The sequence below is a fragment of the Rattus norvegicus genome, chromosome 17 (genome assembly GCF_036323735.1).
Source record: "Rattus norvegicus strain BN/NHsdMcwi chromosome 17, GRCr8, whole genome shotgun sequence".
Lineage (NCBI taxonomy): Eukaryota > Metazoa > Chordata > Mammalia > Rodentia > Muridae > Rattus > Rattus norvegicus.
This window is the reverse complement of record NC_086035.1, coordinates 70,859,361-70,885,306: the sequence shown is the minus strand read 5'-3', so window position 1 is coordinate 70,885,306 and position 25,946 is coordinate 70,859,361. Positions and strand designations below refer to the sequence as shown.

General features: G+C 39.4%; 1 protein-coding gene and 1 pseudogene across 5 annotated transcripts in view; one reads left to right on the top strand and one right to left on the bottom strand.

The window, feature by feature from the left end:
• The window catches only part of Akr1c13 (aldo-keto reductase family 1, member C13), a 33,409-nt gene extending 22,212 nt beyond the window's left edge, over positions 1–11,197 (bottom strand). For 2 of the 5 annotated variants that reach the window (XM_006254191.2, XM_008771874.3), the window contains exon 1: positions 6,472–6,581. Coding sequence is in view for 2 of the 5 variants with exons in the window: in XM_006254190.5 (XP_006254252.1) it covers positions 6,472–6,581; positions 8,824–8,891; positions 10,281–10,330 (228 nt within the window). In the remaining 3 variants the exon portion in view is untranslated. Of the gene's footprint in view, positions 1–1,664; positions 1,724–6,471; positions 6,582–8,823; positions 8,892–10,280; positions 10,950–11,113 lie in introns of those variants that run through there. The other 3 variants (XM_017600632.3, XM_006254190.5, XM_039095920.2) reach the window with 3 other exon arrangements.
• A 4,727-nt stretch (positions 11,198–15,924) lies between these two features.
• Vdac1-ps6 (voltage-dependent anion channel 1, pseudogene 6) lies at positions 15,925–20,704 on the top strand (annotated as a pseudogene).
• Positions 20,705–25,946: the final 5,242 nt, after the last annotated feature.

Genomic DNA, 25,946 nt, shown 5'->3' with positions numbered 1-25,946 from the left:
ATGGAAACAACCCTGGATATAGAAAACCGAAGGAAGAGACAAGGAGCCGTAGATACAAGCATAACCAACAGAATACAAGAGATGGAAGAGAGAATCTCAGGAGCAGAAGATTCCATAGAAATCATCGACTCAACAGTCAAAGATAATGTAAAGCAGAAAAAGCTACTGGTCCAAAACATACAGGAAATCCAGGACACAATGAGAAGATCAAACCTAAGGATAATAGGTATAGAAGAGAGTGAAGACTCCCAGCTCAAAGGACCAGTAAATATCTTCAACAAAATCATAGAAGAAAACTTCCCTAACCTAAAAAAAGAGATACCCATAGGCACACAAGAAGCCTACAGAACTCCAAATAGATTGGACCAGAAAAGAAACACCTCCCGTCACATAATAGTCAAAACACCAAACGCACAAAATAAAGAAAGAATATTAAAAACAGTAAGGGAAAAAGGTCAAGTAACATATAAAGGCAGACCTATCAGAATCACACCAGACTTTTCGCCAGAAACTATGAAAGCCAGAAGATCCTGGACAGATGTCATACAGATCCTAAGAGAACAAAAATGCCAGCCCAGGTTATTGTATCCTGCAAAACTCTCAATTAACATAGATGGAGAAATCAAGATATTCCATGACAAAACCAAATTTACACAATATCTTTCTACAAATCCAGCACTACAAAGGATAATAAATGGTAAAGCCCAACATAAGGAGGCAAGCTATACCCTAGAAGAAGCAAGAAACTAATCGTCTTGGCAACAAAACAAAGAGAAGAAAAGCACACAAACATAACCTCACATCCAAATATGAATATAAGAGGAAGCAATAATCACTATTCCTTAATATCTCCCAACATCAATGGCCTCAACTCCCCAATAAAAAGACATAGATTAACAAACTGGATACGCAACGAGGACCCTGCATTCTGCTGCCTACAGGAAACACACCTCAGAGACAAAGACAGACACTACCTCAGAGTGAAAGGCTGGAAAACAACTTTCCAAGCAAATGGTCAGAAGAAGCAAGCTGGAGTAGCCATTCTAATATCAAATAAAATCAATTTTCAACTAAAAGTCATCAAAAAAGATAAGGAAGGACACTTCATATTCATCAAAAGAAAAATCCACCAAGATGAACTCTCAATCCTAAATATCTATGCCCCAAATACAAAGGCACCTACATACGTAAAAGAAACCTTACTAAAGCTCAAAATACACATTACACCTCACACAATAATAGTAGGAGATTTCAACACCCCACTCTCATCAATGGACAGTTCATGGAAACAGAAATTAAACAGAGATATAGACAGACTAAGAGAAGTCATGAACCAAATGGACTTAACAGATATTTATAGAATATTCTGTCCTAAAGCAAAAGGATATACATTCTTCTCAGCTCCTTATAGTACTTTCTCCAAAATTGACCATATAATTGGTCAAAAAATGAGCCTCAACAGGTACAGAAAGATACAAATAATCCCAGGCATGCTATCAGACCACTACGGCCTAAAGCTGGTCTTCAATGACAATAAGGGAAGAACGCCCACATATATGTGGAAGTTGAATAATGCTCTACTCAACGATAACCTGGTCAAGGAAGAAATAAAGAAAGAAATTAAAGACTTCTTAGAATTTAATGAAAATGAAGGTACAACATACCCAAACTTATGGGACACAATGACAGCTGTGCTAAGAGGAAAACTCATAGCGCTGAGTGCCTGCAGAAAGAAACAGAGAGAGCATATGTCAGCAGCTTGACAGCATACCTAAAAGCTCTAGAACAAAAAGAAGTAAATACACCCAGGAGGAGTAGAAGACAGGAAATAATCAAACTCAGAGCTGAAATCAGCCAGGTAGAAACAAAAAGGACCATAGAAAGAATCAACAGAACCAAAAGTTGGTTCTTTGAGAAAATCAACAAGATAGATAAACCCTTAGCCAGACTAATGAGAGAACACAGAGAGTGTTTCCAAATTAACAAAATCAGAAATGAAAAGGGAGACATAACTACAGATTCAGAGGAAATTCAAAAAATCATCAGATCTTACTATAAAAGCCTATATTCAACAAAACTTGAAAATCTGCAGGAAATGGACAACTTCCTAGAGTTACCAGTTACCGAAGTTAAATCAGGAACAGATAAACCAATTAAACAACCCCATAACTCCTAAGGAAATAGAAGCAATCATTAAAGGTCTCCCAACCAAAAAGAGCCCAGGTCCAGACGGGTTTAGTGCAGAATTCTATCAGACCTTCATAGAAGACCTCATACCAATACTATCCAAACTATTCCACAAAATTGAAACAGATGGAGCCCTACCGAATTCCTTCTATGAAGCCACAATTACTCTTACACCTAAACCACACAAAGACCCACCAAAGAAAGAGAACTTCAGATCAATTTCCCTTATGAATATCAACGCAAAAATACTCAATAAAATTCTGGCAAACCGAATCAAGAGCATATCAAAACAATCATCCTCCATGATCAAGTAGGCTTCATCAAAGGCATGCAGGGATGGTTTAATATACGGAAAACCATCAACGTGATCCATTATATAAACAAACTGAAAGAACAAAACCACATGATCATTTCATTAGATGCTGAGAAAGCATTTGACAAAATTCAACATCCCTTCATGATAAAAGTCCTGGAAAGAATAGGAATTCAAGGTCCATAACTAGACATAGTAAAAGCCATATACAGCATACCAGTTGCTAACATTAAACTAAATGGAAAGAGACTTGAAGCAATCCCACTAAAATCAGGGACTAGACAAGGCTGCCCACTCTCTCCCTACTTATTCAATATAGTTCTTGAAGTTCTAGCCAGAGCAATCAGACAACAAAAGGAAATCAAGGGGATACAGATTGGTAAAGAAGAAGTCAAAATATCACTATTTGCAGATGATATGATAGTATATTTAAGTGATCCCAAAAGTTCCACCAGAGAACTACTAAAGCTGAAAAAGAACTTCAGCAAAGTGGCTGGGTATAAAATAAACTCAAATAAATCATTAGCCTTCCTCTACACAAAAGAGAAACAAGCCGAGAAAGAAATTAGGGAAACGCCACCCTTCATAATAGATCCAAACAATATAAAGTACCTCGGTGTCACTTTAACCAAGCAAGGAAAAGATCTGTACAATAAGAACTTCAAGACTCTGAAGAAAGAAATTGAAGAAGACCTCAGAAGATGGAAAGATCTCCCATGCTCATGGATTGGCAGGATTAATATAGTAAAAATGGCCATTTTACCAAAAGCAATCTACAGATTCAATGCAATTCCCATCAAAATACCAATCCAATTCTTCAAAGGGTTAGACAGAACAATTTGCAAATTCATCTGGAATAACAAAAAACCCAGGATAGCTAAAACTATCCTCAACAATAAAAGGACTTCAGGGGGAATCACTATCCCTGAACTCAAGCATTATTACAGAGCAATAGTGATAAAAAACTGCATGGTATTGGACTGCATGGTACAGAGACAGACAGATAGACCAATGGAACAGAATCGAAGACCCAGAAATGAACCCACACACCTATGGGCACCTGATTTTTGACAAAGGAACCAAAACCATTCAATGGAAAAAAGATAGCATTTTCAGCAAATGGTGCTGGTTTAACTGGAGGTCAACATGTAGAAGAATGCAAATCGATCCATCCTCATCACCCTGTACAAAGCTTAAGTCCAAGTGGATCAAGGACCTCCACATCAAACCAGATACACTCAAACTAATAGAAGAAAAACTAGGGAAGCGTCTGGAACACATGGGCACTGGAAAAAATTTCCTAAACAAAACACCAATGGCTTATGCTCTAAGATCAAGAATCGACAAATGGGATCTCATAAAACTGCAAAGCTTCTGTAAGGCAAAGGACACTGTGGTTAGGACAAAACAGCAACCAACAGATTGGGAAAAGATCGTTACCAATCCTACAACAGTTAGAGGCCTTATATCCAAAATATACAAAGAACTCAAGAAGTTAAACCGCAGGGAGTCAAATAACCCTATTAAAAATGGGGTTCAAAACTAAACAAAGAATTCACAGCTGAGGAATGCCGAATGGCTGAGAAACACCTAAAGAAATGTTCAACATCTTTAGTCATAAGGGAAATGCACATCAAAACAACCCTGAGATTTCACCTCACACCAGTGAGAATGGCTAAGATCAAAAACTCAGGTGACAACAAATGCTGGGGAGGATGTGGAGAAAGAGGAACACTCCTCCACTGTTGGTGGGATTGCAGACTGGTAAAACCATTCTGGAAATCAGTCTGGAGGTTCCTCAGAAAACTGGACATTGAACTACCTGAGGATGCAGCTATACCTCTTTTGGGCATATACCCAAAAGATGCCTCAAGATATAACAAAGATGCCATTATGTTCATAGCAGCCTTATTTATAATAGCCAGAAGCTGGAAAGAACCCAGATGCCCTTCAACAGAGGAATGGATACAGAAAATGTGTTTCACCTACACAATGGAATATTACTCAGCTATCAAAAACAATGACTTTATGAAATTCATAGGCAAATGGTTGGAACTGGAAAATATAATCCTGAGTTAGGTAACCCAATCACAGAAAAACACACATGGTATGCACTCATTGATAAGTGGCTATTAGCCCAAATGCTTGAATTACCCTAGATGCATAGAACACATGAAACTTAAGACGGATGATCAAAATGTGAATGTTTCACGCCTTCTTTAAAAGGGGAACAAGAATACTCTTGGCAGGGAATAGAGAAGCAAAGATTAAAAAAGAGACAGAAGGAACACCCATTCAGAGCCTGCCCCACATATGGCCCATACATATACAGCCACCCAATTAGACAAGATGGATGAAGCAAAGAAGTGCAGACCGACAGGAGCCGGATGTAGATCTCTTCTGAGAGACACAGCCAGAATACAGCAAACACAGAGGCGAATGCCAGCAGCAAAGCACTGAACTGAGAATAGGACCCCCGTTGAAGGAAACAGAGAAAGAACTGGAAGAGCTTGAAGGGGCTCGAGACCCCTTATGAACAACAATGCCAACCAACCAGAGCTTCCAGGGACTAAGCCACTACCTAAAGGCTATACATGGACTGACCCTGGCCTCTGACCTCATAGGTAGCAACGAATATCCTAGTAAGATCACCAGTGTAAGGGGAAGCCCTTGGACCTGCTAAGACTGAACCCCCAGTGAATGTGATTGTTGTGGGGAGGGCGGCAATGGGGGGAGGGTGGGGAGGGGAAACAACCATAAAGAAGGGGAGGGAGAGGGATTGGGGGATGTTTGCCAGGGAATAACACTCGAAATGTATGTAAGAAATACTCAAGTTGAGAGAGAGAGAGAGAGAGAGAGAGAGAGAGAGAGAGAGAGAGAGAGAGAGAGAGAAGAGAAATAAATCTCTGGAGCGTAAAAAAAAAAGAAGTTGTGGCCCTGTTGGTGTAGGTGTGTCACTGTGAGTGTGGGCTTTAAGACCCTCATCCTGGCTGCCTGGAAGACAGTGTTCTGCTAGCAGCCTTCATATGAAGGTTCCTTTCAGCTCCTCCTGCACCATGCCTGCCTGGATGCTGCCTTGTTCCTGACTTGATGATCATGGACTGAGGCTCTGAACCTGTAAGCCATCCCCAATTAAATGTTGTCCTTTATAAGATTTGCCTTGGCCATGGTGTCTGTTCACAGCAGTAAATCCTGAACTAATACAAATGCCTTGGCAATAACCAGTAATTCCATAATTAGACTTAAGACCCATCAAACGATAAGGAAATCTTGTCCTGTACATGAAACCTAGCAAATTAGTTATTGCTAATAAAGTCATGGATATTAGAGAATTTACAACTATTACTTTACTAAAATAGCAAAACCTCTATTAAGAATCTAAACATCTTTCTTTGTACCCACACATAAGTGTTATCTTCCCTCCTCATCAAAGAAAATTTTCTTTGCCACAGGTGGAGACCACTATAGAAAACTACAACCAATTAAGAATTGTGGAGCCCGGTCCCTGTGATCCATCTGCAAAATACTCCAGAGCACAAAGCACAAGGAACATTGCAGAAGAAGGGGCAGAGGATTGCATGAGTCAGAGAATCAGGGAACTCATAAAACTGTTTAACCTAGTAACACCAAAACTACATCCATAAAGTTTCATCAATAGGACTGCCAACTATGAACTAAATGGAGTTCAATGCCTATATCAAACTGGATGAAGAAAATCCCTGAGTCCTCAAACCTACATAAAGACCTATATAAGGAAAACTGGGAATAGTAGAGGTGGCCTTCCCCAGGGAAAAGCACACTATTTTGTTGTCCAGTGTCAAGTGATCAGCTCTAAATAAATCATAATTAGTGAAAAGGGGGCCATGAATTTGAAGGAAAGAAGGGAAGAGCATATTGAAGAGTTTGGTGAAAGGAAAGGGAAAATGTTATAATTAAGTTACAATTTTAAATAATATTTTTGTGCTTATTACCAATTTATAGGACGCTGAGACCCCAGGACTGCATAGGCAACAAGAACAATGTCTCATGACTTGCAGAAATCCAGCAGCTTGCTCCGGTTCAGATAAGGGTGACATTCTACCTATGGATGAGCAATATAGAAATATATTGTAGTATAAGAAACTCCATTTAATACATTTTTATTCTCTCTCTCTCTCCCTCTCTTCTCTCTCTCTCTCTCTCTCTCTCTCTCTCTGTGTGTGTGTGTGTGTGTGTGTGTGTGTGTGTGTGTGCTCTTTAAGGATTAAAGAAGGTATTAGATCCATCAAAGCTTTAGAAGAGCACCTTAACTGATTTGTTATCTCGCTAGCCCCCCAAGTGTCAATAGTAATATGAAAAATAAATACAACTTAAGAAAATATATGCAACATTACAACACAATTAGTGATTATACCAGTGATTGAAAGTTATTGAGAAATAAGTTAGAATAAAAGACAAACATACTTCAATGGGTGATTTGATTACAGAAGCTCTGAAAGAGATGAGGACTAAGATGTGGTGAGGAACAAGGTCAGCTAATGATCTATGAGTGGGCTTCATCTACCGTTGAAAATCTTGTAAGTAGGTAACTTGCTTGTCTGACATACATACTTTTTATACAGTCTCCACACAGGAATATGCTTTTGCCTTTGGCTCACATTCATATCCACAGACTGTTGCATTGTTTGGACACTAATGTCACCCTGTCTTTTTTTTTTACTAAGGCACCTCATGTTGGAGTTTTCAATCTATTATCCTTTGTAGGGCTGGATTTGTAGAAAGATATTGTATAAATTCGGTTTTGTCAAGGAATATCTTGGTTTCTCCATCTATGTTAATTGAAAGTTTTGCTGGATCTAGTATCCTGGGCTGGCATTTGTGTTCTCTTAGGGTCTGTATGACATCAGGATCTTCTGACTTTCATTACCTCTGGTGAGAAGTCTGGTGTAATTCTTATAGGTCTGCCTTTATATATCATTTGACCCTTTTCCCTTACTGCTTTTACTATCCTTTTTTGTTTTGTGCATTTGGTGTTTCAACTATTATGTGACAGGAGGAATTTCTCTTCTGGTCCAATCTATTTGGAGTTCTGTAGGCCATAACTTTCTTTAGGTTAGGGAAGTTTTCTTCTATAATTTTGTTGAATATATTTACTGGCCCTTTAAGTTGAGAGTCTTCACTCTCTTCGATACTTATTATCCTTTGGTTTGATCTTCTCATTGTGACCTGGATTTCCTGGATGTTTTGGGAAAGGAGCTTTTTGTGTTTCACATTATCTTTGATAGTTGTGTCGATGTTTTCCATGGTATCTTCACATTATAGTGTCTCTTCTATCTCTTGTATTCTGTATTCTGTTGGTGATGCTTGTATCTATGACTCCTTGCTCTTCCTTTGGTTTTCTATCTCCAGGGTTGTCTCCCTTTTTGCTTTCTTTGTTGCTTCTATTTCCATTTTTAAATCCTGGATGGTTTTGTTCAATTCCTTCATCTGTTTGGTTGTGTTTTCCTGCAATTCTTTCAGGGATTTTTGTGTTTCCTCTTTAAGGGCTTCTACTTGTTTACTTGTGTTGTTCTGCATTTCTTTACGGGGGTTATTTAGGTCTTTCTTCAAGTCCTCCATCATTATCATAAAAAGTGGTTTTAAATCTAAATCTTGCTTTTCTGTTGTGTTTGGATATTCAGTATTTTCTTTGGTAGAAGAACTGGGCTCTGATGATGCCAAGTGGTCTTGGTGTCTGTTGTTTAGGTTCCTGCGCTTGCCTCTAGCCATTGGGTGGTCTCTGGTGTTTGCTTGTCTTGCTGTTTCTGAGAGTGACTTGACCCTCCTTTAGGCCTCTGTGTCAGCACTCCTGTAGAACTGTTTTCTTTCAGCCTTTTCTGAGACAAGGTGCTCTGATCACAGGTGTGTAGGTGCTCCTGGTGACTGTCTTTCAGCTATAGGTGCCAGACCCTCAGAAGTGAGGACACTCTTGAGAAATCAGAAGAGACTACTCGCTGGCCACATTCAGACCCAAGAGGGAATCGCCTAGTGCCAACTGGGCCTTCTGGGTGCAACGACCTAGGAGCAATCAGAACCCTTCTGAAATCTCCCACGTGGGATTTGGGTACAGGGAGCTGTTTGGCCGGTTCCATTCAGTCCGGCACGCAGACTAGAACCGCAGGTACCAGAGGCTGACTGTTCCTCTGTTCCTGTGTCCAGAGTCAAAAGGAATGTGGGCAGAAGTGTGCAGAAATGGCAGTCTGTCCTGAGGTCTCAGGATGTCTGCACTTCTGGGTGTTCAGCTCTCTTCCCCAGGGGCAATAAAATCTCTTACATCACATACTAAAATGTCTCACTATCATTACCTTCAGCCCTCTGTAAGTATGCCACATATTCTGCTTGTCCAAAGGAAATCTGATTCACATATTCACTGCTAGGAGAGATAATCAAGACACAGTTAGTATTCCCAGTATGTATAAAATAGAAAGTCAATAAAGAGTGAGATCAGTAAGAGGACTTGAACTGATTCTGCTGTGATACTTTAAATCTTTGGAACACAGACCTTTACTCCGTGTCACAAAACAAATTACAGGTGGGAAAATTTATAGTCGTTAAATTTGCATGTAGAAATGTGACTCCCTGTCATTATGTAAGAGACTTTTGCTGTATCTGTCATCACTTAAAGCACAAGTTTATTCTTTGCAGACATCTGTCTAAGGTAGCATTTTAAATTATTGTCATTTCTTAACATTTGGGTCATGGCTCTAGAGTTTATTTCTTAAGGGTAGAGCAGAAAATCAAATACATGCATGCCCACACAGTTTAATAATTTTAGAAACTTTATTTTCTTAATAAATTACAATAAAAGGATGGTGGTTTTCCTCTCCCAACCCCAGCCTGACTTTCTTAGGTGGGAGGGGATTATCAAGGTGGAACTTGAGAAGGACACATTGCTTTCTCTTGCCTTTTCTACTACTCTGGTTACTGAGAAACAATAAAGTTCTGTTATAATCCTCACAGCGGTGCAAGAAGGATGAAAGCTTTCACAAGAATGAAAGTTCAGCTAACCTCTCCAATGTCACACTGTCGAATAGTCTGAGGAAGATTGTAGACTCTAGACTAGCTTCTAGGCTAATAAGTTCTCCACTTATTTCATGGTTATAACACACTTCACATTGTAGTGTCACCTTTATCACTTTACAGGACCCAATAATTCACAGAATCTATAAGGTCAAAGTTCACCCAGTTTTTATATTTTAATGCATACAAATCTCCCAGTTTTTGGTATTACATGGGAAATTTTACTTATCTCAATTTCAACATTTACCAGGAATTGCTGGAGGCATCCCATGATTCTATGCTTCTCATGTCCAGTAAGTTCTGATACACCTATTCTCTAGTGTTTTCCCTTAGTGCAAGCAAACAAGGAAGAAAGATGTCCTGTACTGTAGAAACAAACCAAGAAATAACTCCCAATTTAACTAGTATCAAGTCAAGGGAGCTGTGAGACTATTCTGTGCAGTGTGACTTTCATATTTAGAATGAAGCTGGGGAATGAACTGAAGTGGGGGGAAACAGTGCCCATAATAATCGATCACCAATACCCATAAACAACTGATTAACAATGGCTCAGAACAATTGATCACAAACAGTCTTATTGGACCCTGTTACATAAGTTCTGCCTATTTTTGTTCTTACCATGGAGTAGCCCCAGCTAGCAGAAACTCTGAACCAGAGATGACAAGGGAGAGTTCAGCTCCCACATATCATGTGTCAGTTTTCTCTGGAAACCCTCCACCCTTAACCCTTCGTCTTTTGTTACCTCTGGATTTTGAAAAGTGCCATAGCCCAGTAATGGCATGAGGCGGCCATCACTGAGTCCCACACACTGCTGTTTGAAACTCATTGCTCTTCACTCTTCTGATTGTGCACAGGGTGCACAATTTTTTCTTTCCTTTATACATGGTTAAAAAGGAAGGGCAGTGCCTACTTCTAGCATCTGTTCAGTGTTTAATCATTAGCATGTGGAAGGGGAGAGGTTGGTGCAAAGCAGCCATGGAGAGCAGTCAGAACCCATTAAATGATTTATATGATTGTAGTTTTTTCCCTAGGGTGCAGCTACTGACACTGAAACAGTTAGTTTTAAATAATTTTTCTCGTTATGGTTTACACATTACTATCATAACAGTAACACTGAATAATTCCCAACAGGCAGAAGCTGTCAGAACTGTTCCTAACATTTATTTTATTTCTCCTCTCCCATTTCTCTGTGTATGCAAGTGAACATGGCAGTGGGAAGGAGACTTCACATCCTCTGGAGCTGCAGTTTTAAGTGTTTGGACGTGGCCTGCCAGAGAAGCCAACCTGAACTCTGGTCCTCTGACACAGAACAAGCTCTCTTAATGTAAGCTGTGTTGCCAGCACCAGATTTTTTTTGTTGTTGTTCTTGGTATAAAATTTGCATTATAATGAGTTTGTTTATTAATTACATATTCCCTAAAACATAAACTATTTTATACCATATACAGAACTTTATTAAGAAAACCTGCTGAGAATTTCATACATTATGACTCTCTAAAGTCTACAATTAAGTTAAGAACAAAACCAAAACCAACTGAGTTTTAAACTATGTCCTAGATAAAATATTTTCAGTACCTTCCTCCTCCTCCTTCTCCTCTTCTTCTGCTTCTTCTCACTAAAAAATGTTCAAGTACACCACAGAGAATCAAACAGCACAGCTGATGTTCAGTAGATGTTAAATTATTAACTATACCTGGAAATCATTATCAGTGCAAACAGATTCTTAAAACTGAGTATTCCTGATGTACCGACAAATTGTAAAATGAATCAAAATTCAACTCCTGGGCTTTGCATCAGTAAAGAATTTTTTTTCATACAACTGGAGACTTCTTTAACTTTATCCTGGGGAGTCTTTGGGGCTGCTTGGCAGGAATTTGACTTTGGACCAGGACAGGGAAGTTAGCTCAGGCAGGAATCTGATTTTAGGCTAGAACAAATAAGTAGGCTTCAGGCAAGAATCTGACTTTGGCTTAGGACAGGGAAGTAGGTTCATGTATCTGTGTAATCCTGGGAAACCCTTAGAAACAGTGATCACATGACTTTGCTTATCGCCTTGCTTGTTCCTTAACCTAGAACTGGTCTTATAACTTGCATGTGATCAAAAGGATATAAAAGCAGATTGGATAAAGTTAATCCCACCTCAGCCTCAGAACTGGCTAGGGTCTTGTTAAAATGTTGTCCAATTTCTTTTTTCTTTTTAATCCTACCTCCTGCCCTGCAGAACCTGTTGACCTACTGAGCTGGCTTGGAAAGATGACAGCTCAATGAGGGAGCTCAAGTAAGCAGGGTGCAGTGACACTGTGGGAATTGCATGCAAAGAAAAATAAAAGATTTGGGCCACTAGTGGACAAACCCCATAACAACAGGGCAAGGTAATGGTAAAGTGTTTGTGGTGTGTTTAGAGTTATGCTAAAATCTAGAGAAGTGAAGGTAATTCTTATAGATGTTTTTAATCTTTAGACCCTGACTACAGACAGTTTACACTACAGACATGAGAGAGAATGGGTTTCAGGACAGCAGTCCTCCCTAACTATCCAGGGATGGTTCGGTGAAAGAGGAAGAAAATGAATGCAAGCTGTTTCAGAGCTTTCCTAGGGACAGGAGGAGACCAGGACAGAGGTCCTCTATGGCTCCTATTGGAGAAATGCTTAGTCCTGGTTCTGGGTCCCTTAGCCAGGATTTCTCATCCTTTCAGTGGGACATCATCTAATTCTCTTCCTTCTCTTTCTTTTTTCTGTTCTTGGTGCACCAATCTGTCCATGTCTGTCGATTTATGTCTGTGCCTCTGTCTCATTGCTTGAATGTTCTGTGTTTCATATTAAAAATAAAAAAAAAATGCTTAAAACTTTATCTGCTGGTTGTTCGCCCCTTGATTTAGTTTTAACTTGTTTCAAAAATTAAAAAACAAAAAGCAGTCTCGATTGGCCTTTGGAGCCCTGAAACTGTAGCTAGGAGTCTAGGTCAGCCGGAGAAGCCCTGCTAGGTACTGATTGTCTGTACAAGTCAATTTTAAAGGGGCCAGTAAGAGAGATAATGGCTATCCTTCCTAGAAAAATCTATGTGACTGCTATTATTGGGTTCAGCAGATGACAAGAAGTTCCTTTCTTGAAATTACAACTAGAGAAAGTAAGAAATTTCTCTGGTTTAAATAAGTAAATGTGTGGCTACCTCATTTTTGTTTCTGACTGGTTTAAATGTATAAATATGCTCTGTATGTCTTGGTTATAGATTATTGCTTTATAAATTATTGGGTATGATTAAAAATATATAACATTGGAAACAGAAAGTTGGCTTAAAACTGGTAACTCAGGATTGGAGTCATTCAGAACAACATTTGGCGTGAACCTATCTGGAGAAACAGGTCTTTAAGATACCTCTAAATTGGGGAACATTTCATGTAATTCTTATCTGAGAAACCAGACTTATAAAAGTTAGCATTTAGGACAGTGTCTCTTGGGTGAGGTGTTGGAGGCTGCCCTCTTGTGCATTCATGTGCAGAAATTGGCAGCTGAACTTTAGAATGTGGGCGGGGCACTTGGTGTTGACTTTGGACAGACTGGATTGTTGGTTGGAGGTTGAGTTTTGCTTTCCAGAGCTGTGGTTGTGCTCTGATGTCGCAAGGGAAACTGGAAGATTGTGGTTGAGCTGACAGTGTTCCATTGGCTGCAGTTTGCAGTTTGAGCACAGGCTTAGGATTTGAACTCTCACATATTTGTGATTAAGAAAACACTGGTCAGGTAGAGATTGCTGCAGGGTTTGTGAAGGGTCGGTGAGGGTATGGAACTTGTGGAGGCATTGCAGCCTGACGTGCCTAATCCAGCTGCTATTCCGGGAAATGCTTATTGAATTGTTATGGATTTGGAGGATTGTTTTTATACTATTTCTTTGCATCCTCATGATTGTAAAAGGTTTGCATTTAGCATGTCTGCTTATAATTTTAAAGAACCCTTGAAGCGATAGATGTCATTGGAAAGTTTTGCCTCAAGGAATGGCTAATAGCTGTATATTATGTCAAAAATTTTGTCACTGCTTCAATGCAAGTAGTTAGGAGTTTGAATCTTTTAGTGCATATTATTCATTATATGGATATTTTATGAGCTGATCCCTCTGAAGGTGTTTTATTACAGGCCTCTGCTTTAAAATATTGGGGAGTGGTTGTGAAGGACCATCGGGGCTTTCTCCAGCCTAACACCCACCCGCCTCTGGGCAAGGCTAGTCCAGGTTCCAGCTTGCCACCTCAGGTTGAGCCTAGGCCAAGTTCCATTCTCTACCCTCAGGAACATTCCTGAGTAGAAAATTCTCAGAATGTACTCAATGATGTTTGCTAGCTAACAGATTTAAAAATTAATATGCTTACCCAATAAGTTTGAACTGTGATTTGCTGAGGTAACCTGTGCCCCTAAAAGCATAAAAGGTGCTTGTAATAGCCATCCAGGGTCACCTTCTATTCACTCGCTTTGAGGGACTGATTGAGGGTCCACCCTGATGCGCCAAAAAATAAACCTCTTGCTTTTATATCAATTTGTATCTCAGTGTCTCACTTGGGGGCAGGTTGGGGGTGGGGAGACACGCCATCTTGAAGTAAGTACCACTGGCAGAGGAGGCTCTGGGTCTAACAGTTGTTGCTCTAGAAAAGATTTAAAGACAATATCCTTTTCAAAATTTGGGGCATCAGTTATATCCTAAACAAACTGTGGCACAGAAAATTCAAATAAGAAAAGATAATTTACTTTTAATGATTTTTCAAAAGTTGTTAGTTAACTAAAACCTCACCTTAAGCTCACCACAGGAGGACTTAAACCTCTGATATTCTTAAGAGGGATATAAAGCCTAATTCCTCTTGACAAACAACTGATGAGCATTAGTTGCTTTGCAGAAGGTAGAAGAAACTATTAGTCAATGATAGATATGTAGACTATGATCAATTGTCGGCCGTTGCATTCTTGCTACCTCTTATGCACAGCAGTCCTTTGGTAAAAAGGGATCATTAATGTGGATTCATCTTTCTTTTCCAAAGAAAGTTTGAACACCCTATCATGAAGCTGTTGCTTTGTTAATACAAAATTGTAGAACTGAATCACGAAAGTATTTTGGGAGAGAACTTGGTGAAATATTTATTCCTTATCCCAAACAGCAATTAAATTGGTTATTACCAAATCCTGATATTTGTCCTATTGCATGTGCAAATTTTTAGGCAAAATTTATAATCACTATCCAAAAGACAAGTGGTTGACATTTTCCTCTATGCGTGCTTTTATATTTTCTGTAAATTTATGGATGCAGCCCATAGAAAATGCACTTACTCTATTTACAGATGGCTCATCTAATGGTAAGGCAGAATATGTCATTGGATCACATGATCATTCTCTGGAGTTCCCCCCTGCTCCAGCAGAAATAATTGAAATACATGCTGTAGCTGCTGAAAAGCTGAAAAATCAAGCTTTTAATTTGTATAATGATAGCCAGTATATAGCTCATGGTTTACAATTACTTGAAACTGTTTCCTTTTTTAGATGGTCCTAATTCTCAAATTTTACATGTATTTATGCAAATACAGCTCAACTAAAGAAAATGTAGTGTTCCTTACTTTATAGGACATTTAAGAGCTCATACTGGATTGCCTGAACCCATTAGTGAGAGCAATGCCACCAAAAATTTACATACCAGGTAGATTATAGGCCTTACACAGGAACAATAGCCAAAAATCTCAAACTTTACATCATCAGAATAGTAATAACTTGCGACAACAACTTGGTATTTCTTGAGAATGTGCATGGCAAATTGTAAAAACTTGTCCTCAATGTCCTTAATTTCTACCTGAACCACGTAATGGTGTTAATCGTCGAGGACTTATACCTCATAAGTTGCAACAAATGGATGTTACCCATATTTCTGATCTTAGAAAATTAAAATATTTACTTGTGACCATTGACCTTCTCAGGCCTTCTACTTGCAATTGCTTTAACAGGAGAAACGACTAAAATTGTAATTAATCATTGCTTAAGTCGTTTCTCTATGCTGGGTGTTCCAAATCAGATTAAAACAGATAATGGAACTGACTATTGCAGTCAAGCATTTGAGATGTTTTGTGGACAATTTAATATTACCCATATTACTGGGATTCCTTATAATCCTCTAGGACAAGGTATTATAGAACTTTAAAAAACTTCATATATGAAAAAAAGGGGGGAAGTTATTTTCCTGTACATCACACAATTGTTTAAGTCATGCTGTACTTTTTTTAAAAATTAGAATGCCAAGGAACTCTTTGCTGAGTGTCTATGGCACGCTACAGCTAGGTATACTCATGCCTAGGTGAAATGGAAGCATCCCCATACTAGCATACAGCATGATTCTGATCAGGTATTTAATATGGGGAAGAAGGCATGTCGGTGTTTTTTTTCTGCAGGATGCTGAAGGAGTGTGGTGGCTTCCAGAGTGATTGGTGAGACATGCTGATGCTGGGACAAAGAATGATGCTGACCTGTGAGCTTGCTGAGTGCCCTGACAATGGTAACTAGAAAGCCGTATTGGACGTGTATTTCTGATCTACCATTGCTTGCCTATATCCCAGACTAGACAAGCTGCCTTGTCTCAGTCTGTTAGATCTTGTGATACAGAGAACACAGAGACTTGAAGCTGACTTTGAAAAATTAATCAAATAGAGAAATTATTATACGTCTATTTAGGGTGTTGATTTCTCAGTTTAATTTGTTAGATATACCTTGAAATTAATCCATTTATGTTATGTTTTTCAGCTTAATTGACTACAGGTTTTGGAAATACTCTTTTTATAATAAAAATATCAAAAATGTTGTTTTAAGAATAAATAACAAATTTAAATATTTAAAATACTTAAAAGACAAAACAATATTTTGGTGTCTGTTGTCATGTTTTCCTCTTTAGTTTTGAATGTTCTACTTTGTGTCCTCTCTTGGTTAGTTGGTCCCAGGGTGGTCTGTTGATCACATTTCTTCTTTCACAGAACTAGCCTGTAGTAATAATTTTTTTATTTTCTAAAAGACCCAGTTATGTGATGTGATTGTTTTTGTTTTAAACCCAGGTGTGGGATATAGAGATGCTTCAGAGTGGCCACAGCCACTAATTATAATTGTCTTGTGCTCTTGGAGGGGCATGATTTTTTGCCAGATGCGGATAGTTTACGTTTGGATTTCTGGGTTTTCTCGAGAGGGTATAAATGGTAGAGCTTGTGGAGGCTGCTGTTTAGCCTGCAGCTGTGTCCTCTGTTGCTGGTTACTGATGTTGCTTTTGCTGTTTGCTGGTTTGCTGTTTGCTGGTTGTTTGCTGGTTTGCTGGTTTGCTGGTTTGCTGGTTTGCTGGTTTGCTGGTTTGCTGGTTTGCTGGTTTGCTGGTTTGCTGGTTTGCTGGTTTGCTGGTTTGCTGGTTTGCTGCTTTGCTGGTTTGCTGCTTTGCTGGTGTGCTGGTTTGCTGCTTTGCTGCTTTGCTGGTTTGCTGGTTTGCTTTGCTGGTTTGCTGGTTTGCTTTGCTGCTTTGCTGGTTTGCTGGTTTGCTGGTTTGCTGGTTTGCTGGTTTGCTGGTTTGCTGGTTTGCTTTGCTGGTTTGCTGGTTTGCTTTGCTGGTTTGCTGGTTTGCTGGTTTGCTGGTTTGCTGGTTTGCTGGATTGCTGGATTGCTGGATAGTTATCCTCCTGATGAAGATTGGATTTGCCCCTAGGAATTTGATGACCCTAATCAGCAGGATGTAGTCTGAGATCGATGCCCTTTCCCCTCTAACCTTCTGTCTTGCCTACCTGGATTTGGAGAATTGGAAAGGATTGGGGTGGAGAAGGGAAGTAGAGATTAAAGAACCCAATCAAGTAGCCAGAAAGTAAGTTACCGTAGCCTTCAAATTCATTGATTGCTTTTTTTTTTACATCATTTTATCTTTTCATTATTACTGACATTTGCCCTGGTTTTTCATTATTTCATATTATCTATTGATTGGTTGTTCCAAATTTTGAGTGTATCACTAAAGCATTTGTTTGTGATCCTTCTGATTTTTTTCTTGTAGGCCCTTAATTGTCTATTGGAGAAAATAGGACATTCAAATCAGCTACTAATGATCTGATGTAATCCATGTCTTTAAATCTAATCATAGGTTTTCTTTTTAATGATATTGGGCATCCAAAAGTTTGATATTTATATCTATATTTAATCTATATCTACATTTGGGATACTAATGCCCTCTTATTTAACTGTTCCCCTGATTAGAATGAAGAGTACTTTTTATCTCTCCTGTTTATTTTTAGTCTATTTTTTCAGCTATTAGAATAGTAACACCTGCTTGCTTTCTGTTTCCATTTGATTGCCCAACATTTTATTCTAAGTCAACACATATCTTTAAAAATAAAACGTGTATCTTGTAGACAACAGGTAGGTAGGTTTTGTTCCTTGAACCATTTAGCAATCCTGTATCCTTTGATTGGAGAAATGAGGCCATTGGTATTTAAAGTAATTACTGAAATCCGTGTGTTACTTGTGGGCATCACATTCTTGCTCCTTGTTGTTTGTGTTCTCATATTGTTAATGTTACAAAAATAAACATTGTGGTCATATTTTATGCATCACTGTTGCAAATCATTGTTATTCTTCCTGAAACAGCAGATTTGGAAAATGCCATGTATTATTCACATTTCTAGAATGAAATGATATTGCTTCTGATACTGAGGAATATGTTATATATAAAAAGGCAGTGGAACTATTGAGTTAATACTTTGCTTGGGGTTTCCAGGTAGAAACGTAACACTTTAAGCTGCCTAATTCTGAAAGTGCTTTGCTTAGTATAAAATGATGAAGTTTGCTCCGTACGGTCTGGGTTGTTAGAAATCAGACATTTCCCAAACCTGCCTTCAGGGGCTCCGTGACTCAGCATCTCCATCATCACTAGCTGCCAGTCCTTTCAATTCCTCTTCCTCCATGGACATCACAGATTGTTCTCTTGGTCTTCTTTCCTGCCTATCTGTCCATCTGTCTTTACCTCTTTCTCATTCTCTTTCTTGTTTTTGTTCTCAGTCAGTCTGTGTGCCTGTCTTTGCCATTTTCTCTGTCTCCTGGTCTCTCTGTTGACTTGCCTGTCTCTTTCATTCTCTGTCTCCTTCTCTGTCTATCTGTCTTTGTGTCTCTTTCTCATGTTCCCCCCAACCTGTACGAAGCTCTTACATGAGTATGTTAGTGTGATTTCTTTATGGCATACCTTGGCAAGGGCCTGATAGGTACTTCTGCTGCTTAATCATAACATTGCCCCAATGACTTGGTTGCCTCTACTCTACTGGTGCCTAGTGCTCTTCCCATGGGCTTTTGAACCACACTATGACCCTATGTGCCCACTCCACCTGCAGCAAATCCACCTTACAGTCCACTGATCCCTTGGCCTTCCTCATCCCCAGCCAATGGTGTAAGGGCTTCTCTGAGTCTCTGGTGGAGGCACCCACCATGACTATTTCCCTTGGTGAATTTCCTTTCTTTTTGAGAATGGTTTTTGCCTTGTTTGTTTGAAAGATCTGGCTCCAGACATTTGTCTTTTCTGGCCTTTAGCCCTGGACCTTGAACTGTGAGGTGACTACCTTCTTGTGTCTTTTCACTCAGTCCTCTCTAAGTCTTAGGGATGCCTTGGACTTAGGCTTTGGTCTTCTCCTCTCTCCATAAACTCAAGTTTGTAAAATGTGAGCACTTTTACCTATTTTGTTGTGATTAGCCAGTTAAAAATGTGAAAGTTAATCTGTTTTGGCAAATGTTAAAAGAGGAGTACAGCGTCTCAAAGACCAAGAACAGAGCCTTGTTCTGTGGGTTCATACGTTTGCCATTTACAGTTTCTGGCCATGTACATGAAAAAAATTACATTCAATTAAGTTCCAAATAGCACATTTATGACTTTTCAATAAAAACAGTTTTATTGACTATTGGCATATTTATAAACAGCAAATACCAATGAACTAGAAGTGTGATTGAAGAATTTTAAATGCTTAATAAAATTTCCTTAAGTTTTATAACTAAATATCAAGTTATTAAATGTGATTATTTTTATCACCAATTGAATATTTGATTACAGAATAGCAACTGCATTAATCAATTCAGATCTAGAAAGGTAATATTTTTTCTATCAAGTTGAGTAAAACACAGAGAATAAGATGGGTCTTTACTGTAGCTTAAATGGCAAGGGAGAAAAGACCCAACATCATCTTACATTTAGCAGTTGTTTTCTTCAGACAATGTAAAGAGAGCCCACTGGCTGCACTCCCAGGTTCCCTGCTGCAACCCCAACCTTAGCTGCCATTGCTCCTGCCACTGTCATTGCCTCTGAGAACAGGACTGTGTCTCCCACATACACTGATCTTGGTAAGTCCACCAGTGATGTCTTAATAAAGGCCTACAGCTTTGGCATAGTGAAACTTGATTTGAATATGTAGTTAGAGAATGCATTGGAATTTACTAGCTCAGGCTCTGCCAACATGGAGACCACCACAGTGAATGGCAGTCTGGAAACCAAAGTAGGATGGACCGAGAATGGGCTGACGTTTACTGAGAAGTGGAACACAGACGACACCCTGGGCACAGATCATGGACTCAGGACTCATGCTCATGGACCGAGACTGATCTTTAATTATTGTTTCTTGCATACCACTGGGGAAAAATGCTAAAATCAAGACAGGGTACAAGAGGGAGCATGTCAACCTGGGCTGTGAAGTGGACTTTGATATCGCTGGGCCCTCAATCCGGGGCACTCTGGTGCTTGGCTATGAGTGTTGTCTGGCTACCAGATGAATTTGAGACCTCGCAGTCCAGGGTGACCCAGAGCAACTTCACAGTTGCTTACAAGGTGGACGAATCCCAGTTTCCTACTAATGTGAATGACGGGACAGAGTTTGGTGGCTCCATTTACCTGAAGATGAACAAGAAGTTGGAGACTGTTGTCAGTCTCGTCTGGACTGAAGGAAACAGTAACACTTGCTTTGGAATAGCAGCCCGGTATCAGGTCGATCCTCATGCCTGCTTTTTGGCCAAGGTGAATAACTATAACCTGATTGGCTTAGGGTGCACTCCGACCCTAAATTAAATCATCAAACTGACACTGTCCGCCCTGCTGGATGGCAAGAACGTCAATGCCGCCGACCACAAACTTGGTTTAGGACTGGAATTTCAAGCATAAATGAATATTGTACAATCGTTACTTTTAAACTATTTTGCAGCATAGAATTTAGTGTTCCTTTCAATATGTTAGGGATGCAAGATTGATAAATACCACGTTAGACCTCAGGCTAAGGATGACTTGTCTTTAAGGTGTTTACCATTTCACAGGTACAGCATAACCCTCATTCCAGGAAGGGTCCTTTTAAGCTGTAGTCGTGGGTTTGGGAGAATTGCCTCTAGAGATGCCAGGCTGCAAGTGGAAGCTGGGAACATGTGGACCCGTTGTAAATCTGTATCCAGTCCCCAGATGAAATTGTGACTTCCCACACATCGAACCCCAGTGTCCTGATCCTGTCTGCTCAGAAACATGTACATGTATATGTGAAAGGGACATTTTTAGACAGATGGTCACCCCCTGTTCCCATCCTAGCCCATCAGTTACCTGTTTTACACCAAAAGTAGTCTTTACGGTGTGCTTAGCTATTTCTTTTGTGCCATTTACCATGGAGAGTGTGGGCAATGATGGAGCCAGTCATTCAGGAATTAATTCTTCCTTGTGGTGTGGGTTTCTTCCATTTCTTTTTTAATTCCCATTTTTGCCATTGCACCAGAGTTTCAAATAGCTTCGGGTTCTCCAGCTCTGAGCTAGTGAGGTGATTGTGGTCAAACCATGACAACAATAATCTTAACTGATTCCTCTAGTAGCTCCATCATTATTTTTTAACAGTTTAATGGGGACATTATAGAGTCTTCCATTCTGTGTGTACTTAACTCCTCCCCTTCAAATGGTGTAATTAACATCACTTAAAATAAAAACTTTAATAAATACTGAAACCTCCAAATATGCATAGAGAAGTGAGCTCTGAATGAGAAATCAAGGTGAAATATTACCACCCTGTCTTAAGAGTCTGGAAGGACCTCGGGGACCAGATAGTGCACTGTCTAATAGAGACTGTTCCTATCCTTCAGAGTTCAAATTCTAGTTTGAGATATACATAAAAATTAAATTACAGGTGGGATTTATCGTAGTTTGTTTGAAACAAGAATGGATTTCTCTCTGTGACTTTGATGAAGAACAGTCACCATCAGAAGAAAGCTTTATTCTCATTACAGTGGAAAATTTGTCACACAGATGTTATAGAAGGTGTGAAAACATAATCATAACATTTTACATTTCACTGCACAAACTGGTAAAGGATGAGTAGTGGTCAACTCTCAAGAAATATTTCCTGAACCCATGTGAATACTGTATCCACCCCTAACACATTTCAATCCATATCGAATCCAGAAAGCCCGCAGCCTGTGCTCTAGACTGTTGATTTTCATTTTTCTGCCAAGATGAAAAATCAACTTTATTAGGGAAACAGAGTCCTCAGAATAACCAACAGGTGATCAGACCTTGAGGTGGAGCAAAATCTACCCAACTCGTCTCCTGTTCCTGTAGGGTCCTAGCTTGAAGAAACAGAACCAGAATCAGGTGACCTGGCAAACTAGTTGGGACCCCACCCAGGCTCCATCTATTTTTCCATTGATCCTGCAACAGCAACATTATTACTGTTGGTTCATGAAGTGCCACAAACCAATGTGTGTAATTCATTTCATGTCACACAGCTGGCTGAACAGATCCTGGTTCTTTAACTTTTTCCCCGAGACACAAGAATAACTGAAATCATTACATCTAAAACTTGTTCCATTTCAAGCAACGCCATGACAGGAGCTGAACTTAAAACAGTAGTCCATATGTACCAGAGTTTGAACTGATTTATTTACTTTATATGAATTAGAATTCCTAAATATAGTACTATATCATGATAAATGTAATTTTTCTAAATTTTCTTTTATTTTTCTTCCAATCATAGTAAATTAGGCAATGTATTTATTGGATAATAAATTAACTTTTGTTAGACTACCATGCATTGATCTACTATTTTCGTAGGTTTTTTTGGGGGGGGTCATCATGATCCCTTTGTTTTATCTTTGTTTGTAGATGTAGGGTGGACATGAGTTGTGCGTGAACACATGTGTGAGTGTGGGTATTCACATGCCTCAGCATGGAGATCCTAGGACAACCTCAGGAGCCAGTCCTTGCTCCTTAACTGCCATGTTCTTTCAAACACTGCTCTTCATGCTCACTACTGAGTGTGCCGGACTAGCTTATCCGTAAGCATCCAGGGATTCTCCCATCTCTGTCTCCCACCCCACTATAGAGACACTGGAATTAAAGACTCAGGCGACCCCACAGGTTTTTTTACCTGGATTCTAGGGATATGAATCCAGATCCTTATACTTCCACATGAAGCACTGTAGGGAGAATTTTGTCTTCTTTTAAAACACAGTTATGTTATATGATTATATTTTTTGTTTTAATCCCAGGTGTGGACTGTAGGTTTTCTTCAGTTTGTTAACAGACATTAACTATGATTGTCTAGTGCTCTAGGAGGGGCACAATTTTTGCCAGCTGCAAATAGTTGAATTCTGGATACATTGGAGAAGGAATTAATGCCGTAAAGTGGAAAGGATCAATAGGTGTTCAGAAGAAGAGGAGGAGGAGACAAGGAAGAGGAGGAGGAAAAAGAAAGATGAAGAAGTGAAGATGAGGAAGAGGAGGAAGAGGAAGAAGGAAATGAAAGAAAAGGAGGCAAAGAAGAAAAGGGGAAGAAGAGAAAAGGAGAAGAGGAGAAAGAAAATGGGGAGGAAGAAAAAAATGGAAGAAGAAAAGAGGACGGAGGAGAAGGAATGAGAGGAGTAAGAAAAGAAACAAGAGGAAAATGAGAAAAGGAGGAGGAGAGGGTGGCGGAGGTGGAGGGAAAAAGAAGAGGAGGAGGAAGAAGAAGGAAAAGGAGAAGGATAAAGAGAAGAAGGAAGAGAAGGAGGAAGGTTGAAGAGGAGGATGAAGAGTAGGAGGAGGAAGAAGGAAAAGGAGAAGGAGAAGGAAGAGAAGGCAGAAGGAGGAGGAGGAGGAGGAGGAGGAGGAGGAGGAGGAGCAGGAGTATGCAGCTGCTGCTGATTCTACTACTCCAGCTACTGCTCTGCTGGCTGCTCCTAGTTGTTGTTGCAGTTTGATGAGAAGCTGGGGATATCCCGATGGACAATGATTAGACTAGGCTCCAGAGGTCCAAGTCCTTAATCAGTAGTAAGTAGCCTATAGAGGTCTACTCCCTCTTTCCCCTGTAACCTTCTTTCTCTCCTACCTAGTGTTGAAGGATTGGGAGGGATTAGGGTGGATTAAAGATCGGAAGGGAGGTAGAGGTATATGAACCCAATAAAATAATTTAAAAGTAATCTAACAGTATTTTATCCACCCAGCCATCTCCTCAGCCTACAAAGCCTCCTCCTAATCAGGCATGCACTGAAGCAGTCAGATATCTTACACGACATGCTCACAATAATACACAGAGGGAGGGCATTAAAATAACTTGAGTGTTTCTGATTTTTGACTCCCAAGAATCTAAGTTGAAAATTAAAAAGAAAAATAAGCTTTTCAACCTCCCTTACTTGGCAAGTACATTTTTGCTTTGAAATTATTGTGCTTAGTCATGACAGTGTAGTGAGAACATTGCAGTAAAAGAGCAGTAGAGTCATGATTAGATGTAGAATGATTAACTACTGTTGTAAACTGCGTGCCAAACTGAACCTTAGCACCAATTATGACTTTTACCTGTTCTACAACTATCAGAATCTATCGGTGTGGTCAAATCACAGAAGACTATGTAATGTCGTCTTATTCAAAATAATTCATAGAAGAATTGAGAAGCATTGCATGGCTGTGAATGTTAGAGCATTTGTATAGTATTTGAATTGTTGTCATAATGTGAAATAATCATAAATGGGGCATATAGGTTTTACATTAATGAAGAATGTTTAAATACATGAATAAAGCTTTTAATGATTTTTTTCAAAGAGCAGGGAACATGTTACCATCCACTGTCACATGGTTATATGGTATGTGTGATAAAAACAAGAACACTTGAAGTTTTACCTAGTCATTATTTCTGAAGTCTTGAAGTGTACATGGTTGCTTTATGTCCTATTCGCTTTCCCAGGAACTATAAGCACATTTTATCATGGCCAATTCTAAGGATGGTTTCTTTACAAACAACTAGGTAAGTTTGAGAGAAGGAGAAATGGTCTTTCCCAGGGAAGACTATACTAATAGGTTATACTATACCAAATGGTAAGTCTCAAAAAAGTGTATACAAGTAAGATTATATAGACTCAGAAAAGTGTATTTCTGTGTTTGGAAATAAATGTACATATTAATATATGTATACAACAATATTAAAAACAATTAATTTGAAAGAGAGGAGAGGAGGCATATATGGTATATGGGATTGCTTATAGAAAAGAAAGGAGATGATACTAATTATATTAAAATCTTTTAAAAATGAATGGAAGAATACTAATATAATTTTTATTGATTCTTTGTGAATTTCAAACATGCAACCTAATCACACTCATCTCCTAGTCCTTCCATATCTTCCCTCTGCCCTTGTAACATCCCACACTATAGAAAATAAAAAATAAAATATTAAATTAGAAAACTCTTACCATGGAAGTTGTGGTAAATTTCACTTAGTCACAGAGTATACACTTTTGCCCAACCAGCATTTCTTGCAAATGTTCATTACAATGAGTCATTGCTCTGTTCCAAGGCCTCTGGCTTTTGCTATATTATCAATACTGGACCCTCACCAAGACTCATCTCTGTTATCCTCCTGTTGTACCGAGTCATGAAGATCCTGCCAGTTTAGGTCTGCAGAACTGGCCCCTTCACAAGCTCCAGCAGCTTGTAGAGTAGATGTTGGGGTGGGTCAACTTAAAGTCCTGAATCTGGGCCTGGGTAGTAGCTGGGCTGCTTAGCCTGCCTGCTCTCTAGTGTCTCTACAACCAGAGTCAGCTCTCCCCCACAGATCCCTGATGCTGCAGGCCATGGATCCAGACATGGCCTTCAGCAGCAGCATGGGCCTGGACACCACCATGGCCTCAGGGGGCAGAGCAGGCTATTCACATAAGGCTGTTTCTCACTACTGTGATCTCTCCAGTAGTGCCTCTCTTCATATCACACAAAACACTTCACTTCTCTCTCATCTCTACCACATACTTGATCATCATAGAGGCACTGAATATGCCTCTCACAGTCTTCTGCTGGCCTGCAGCTATTGGCGGCCTCTCAAAAAAAATGTTAAAGAAATTTCCTTTAATTATTGGAATGAATGGAATTTCCCAAACAGAAAATGGCATTCTTAACTCTACGTCAACTG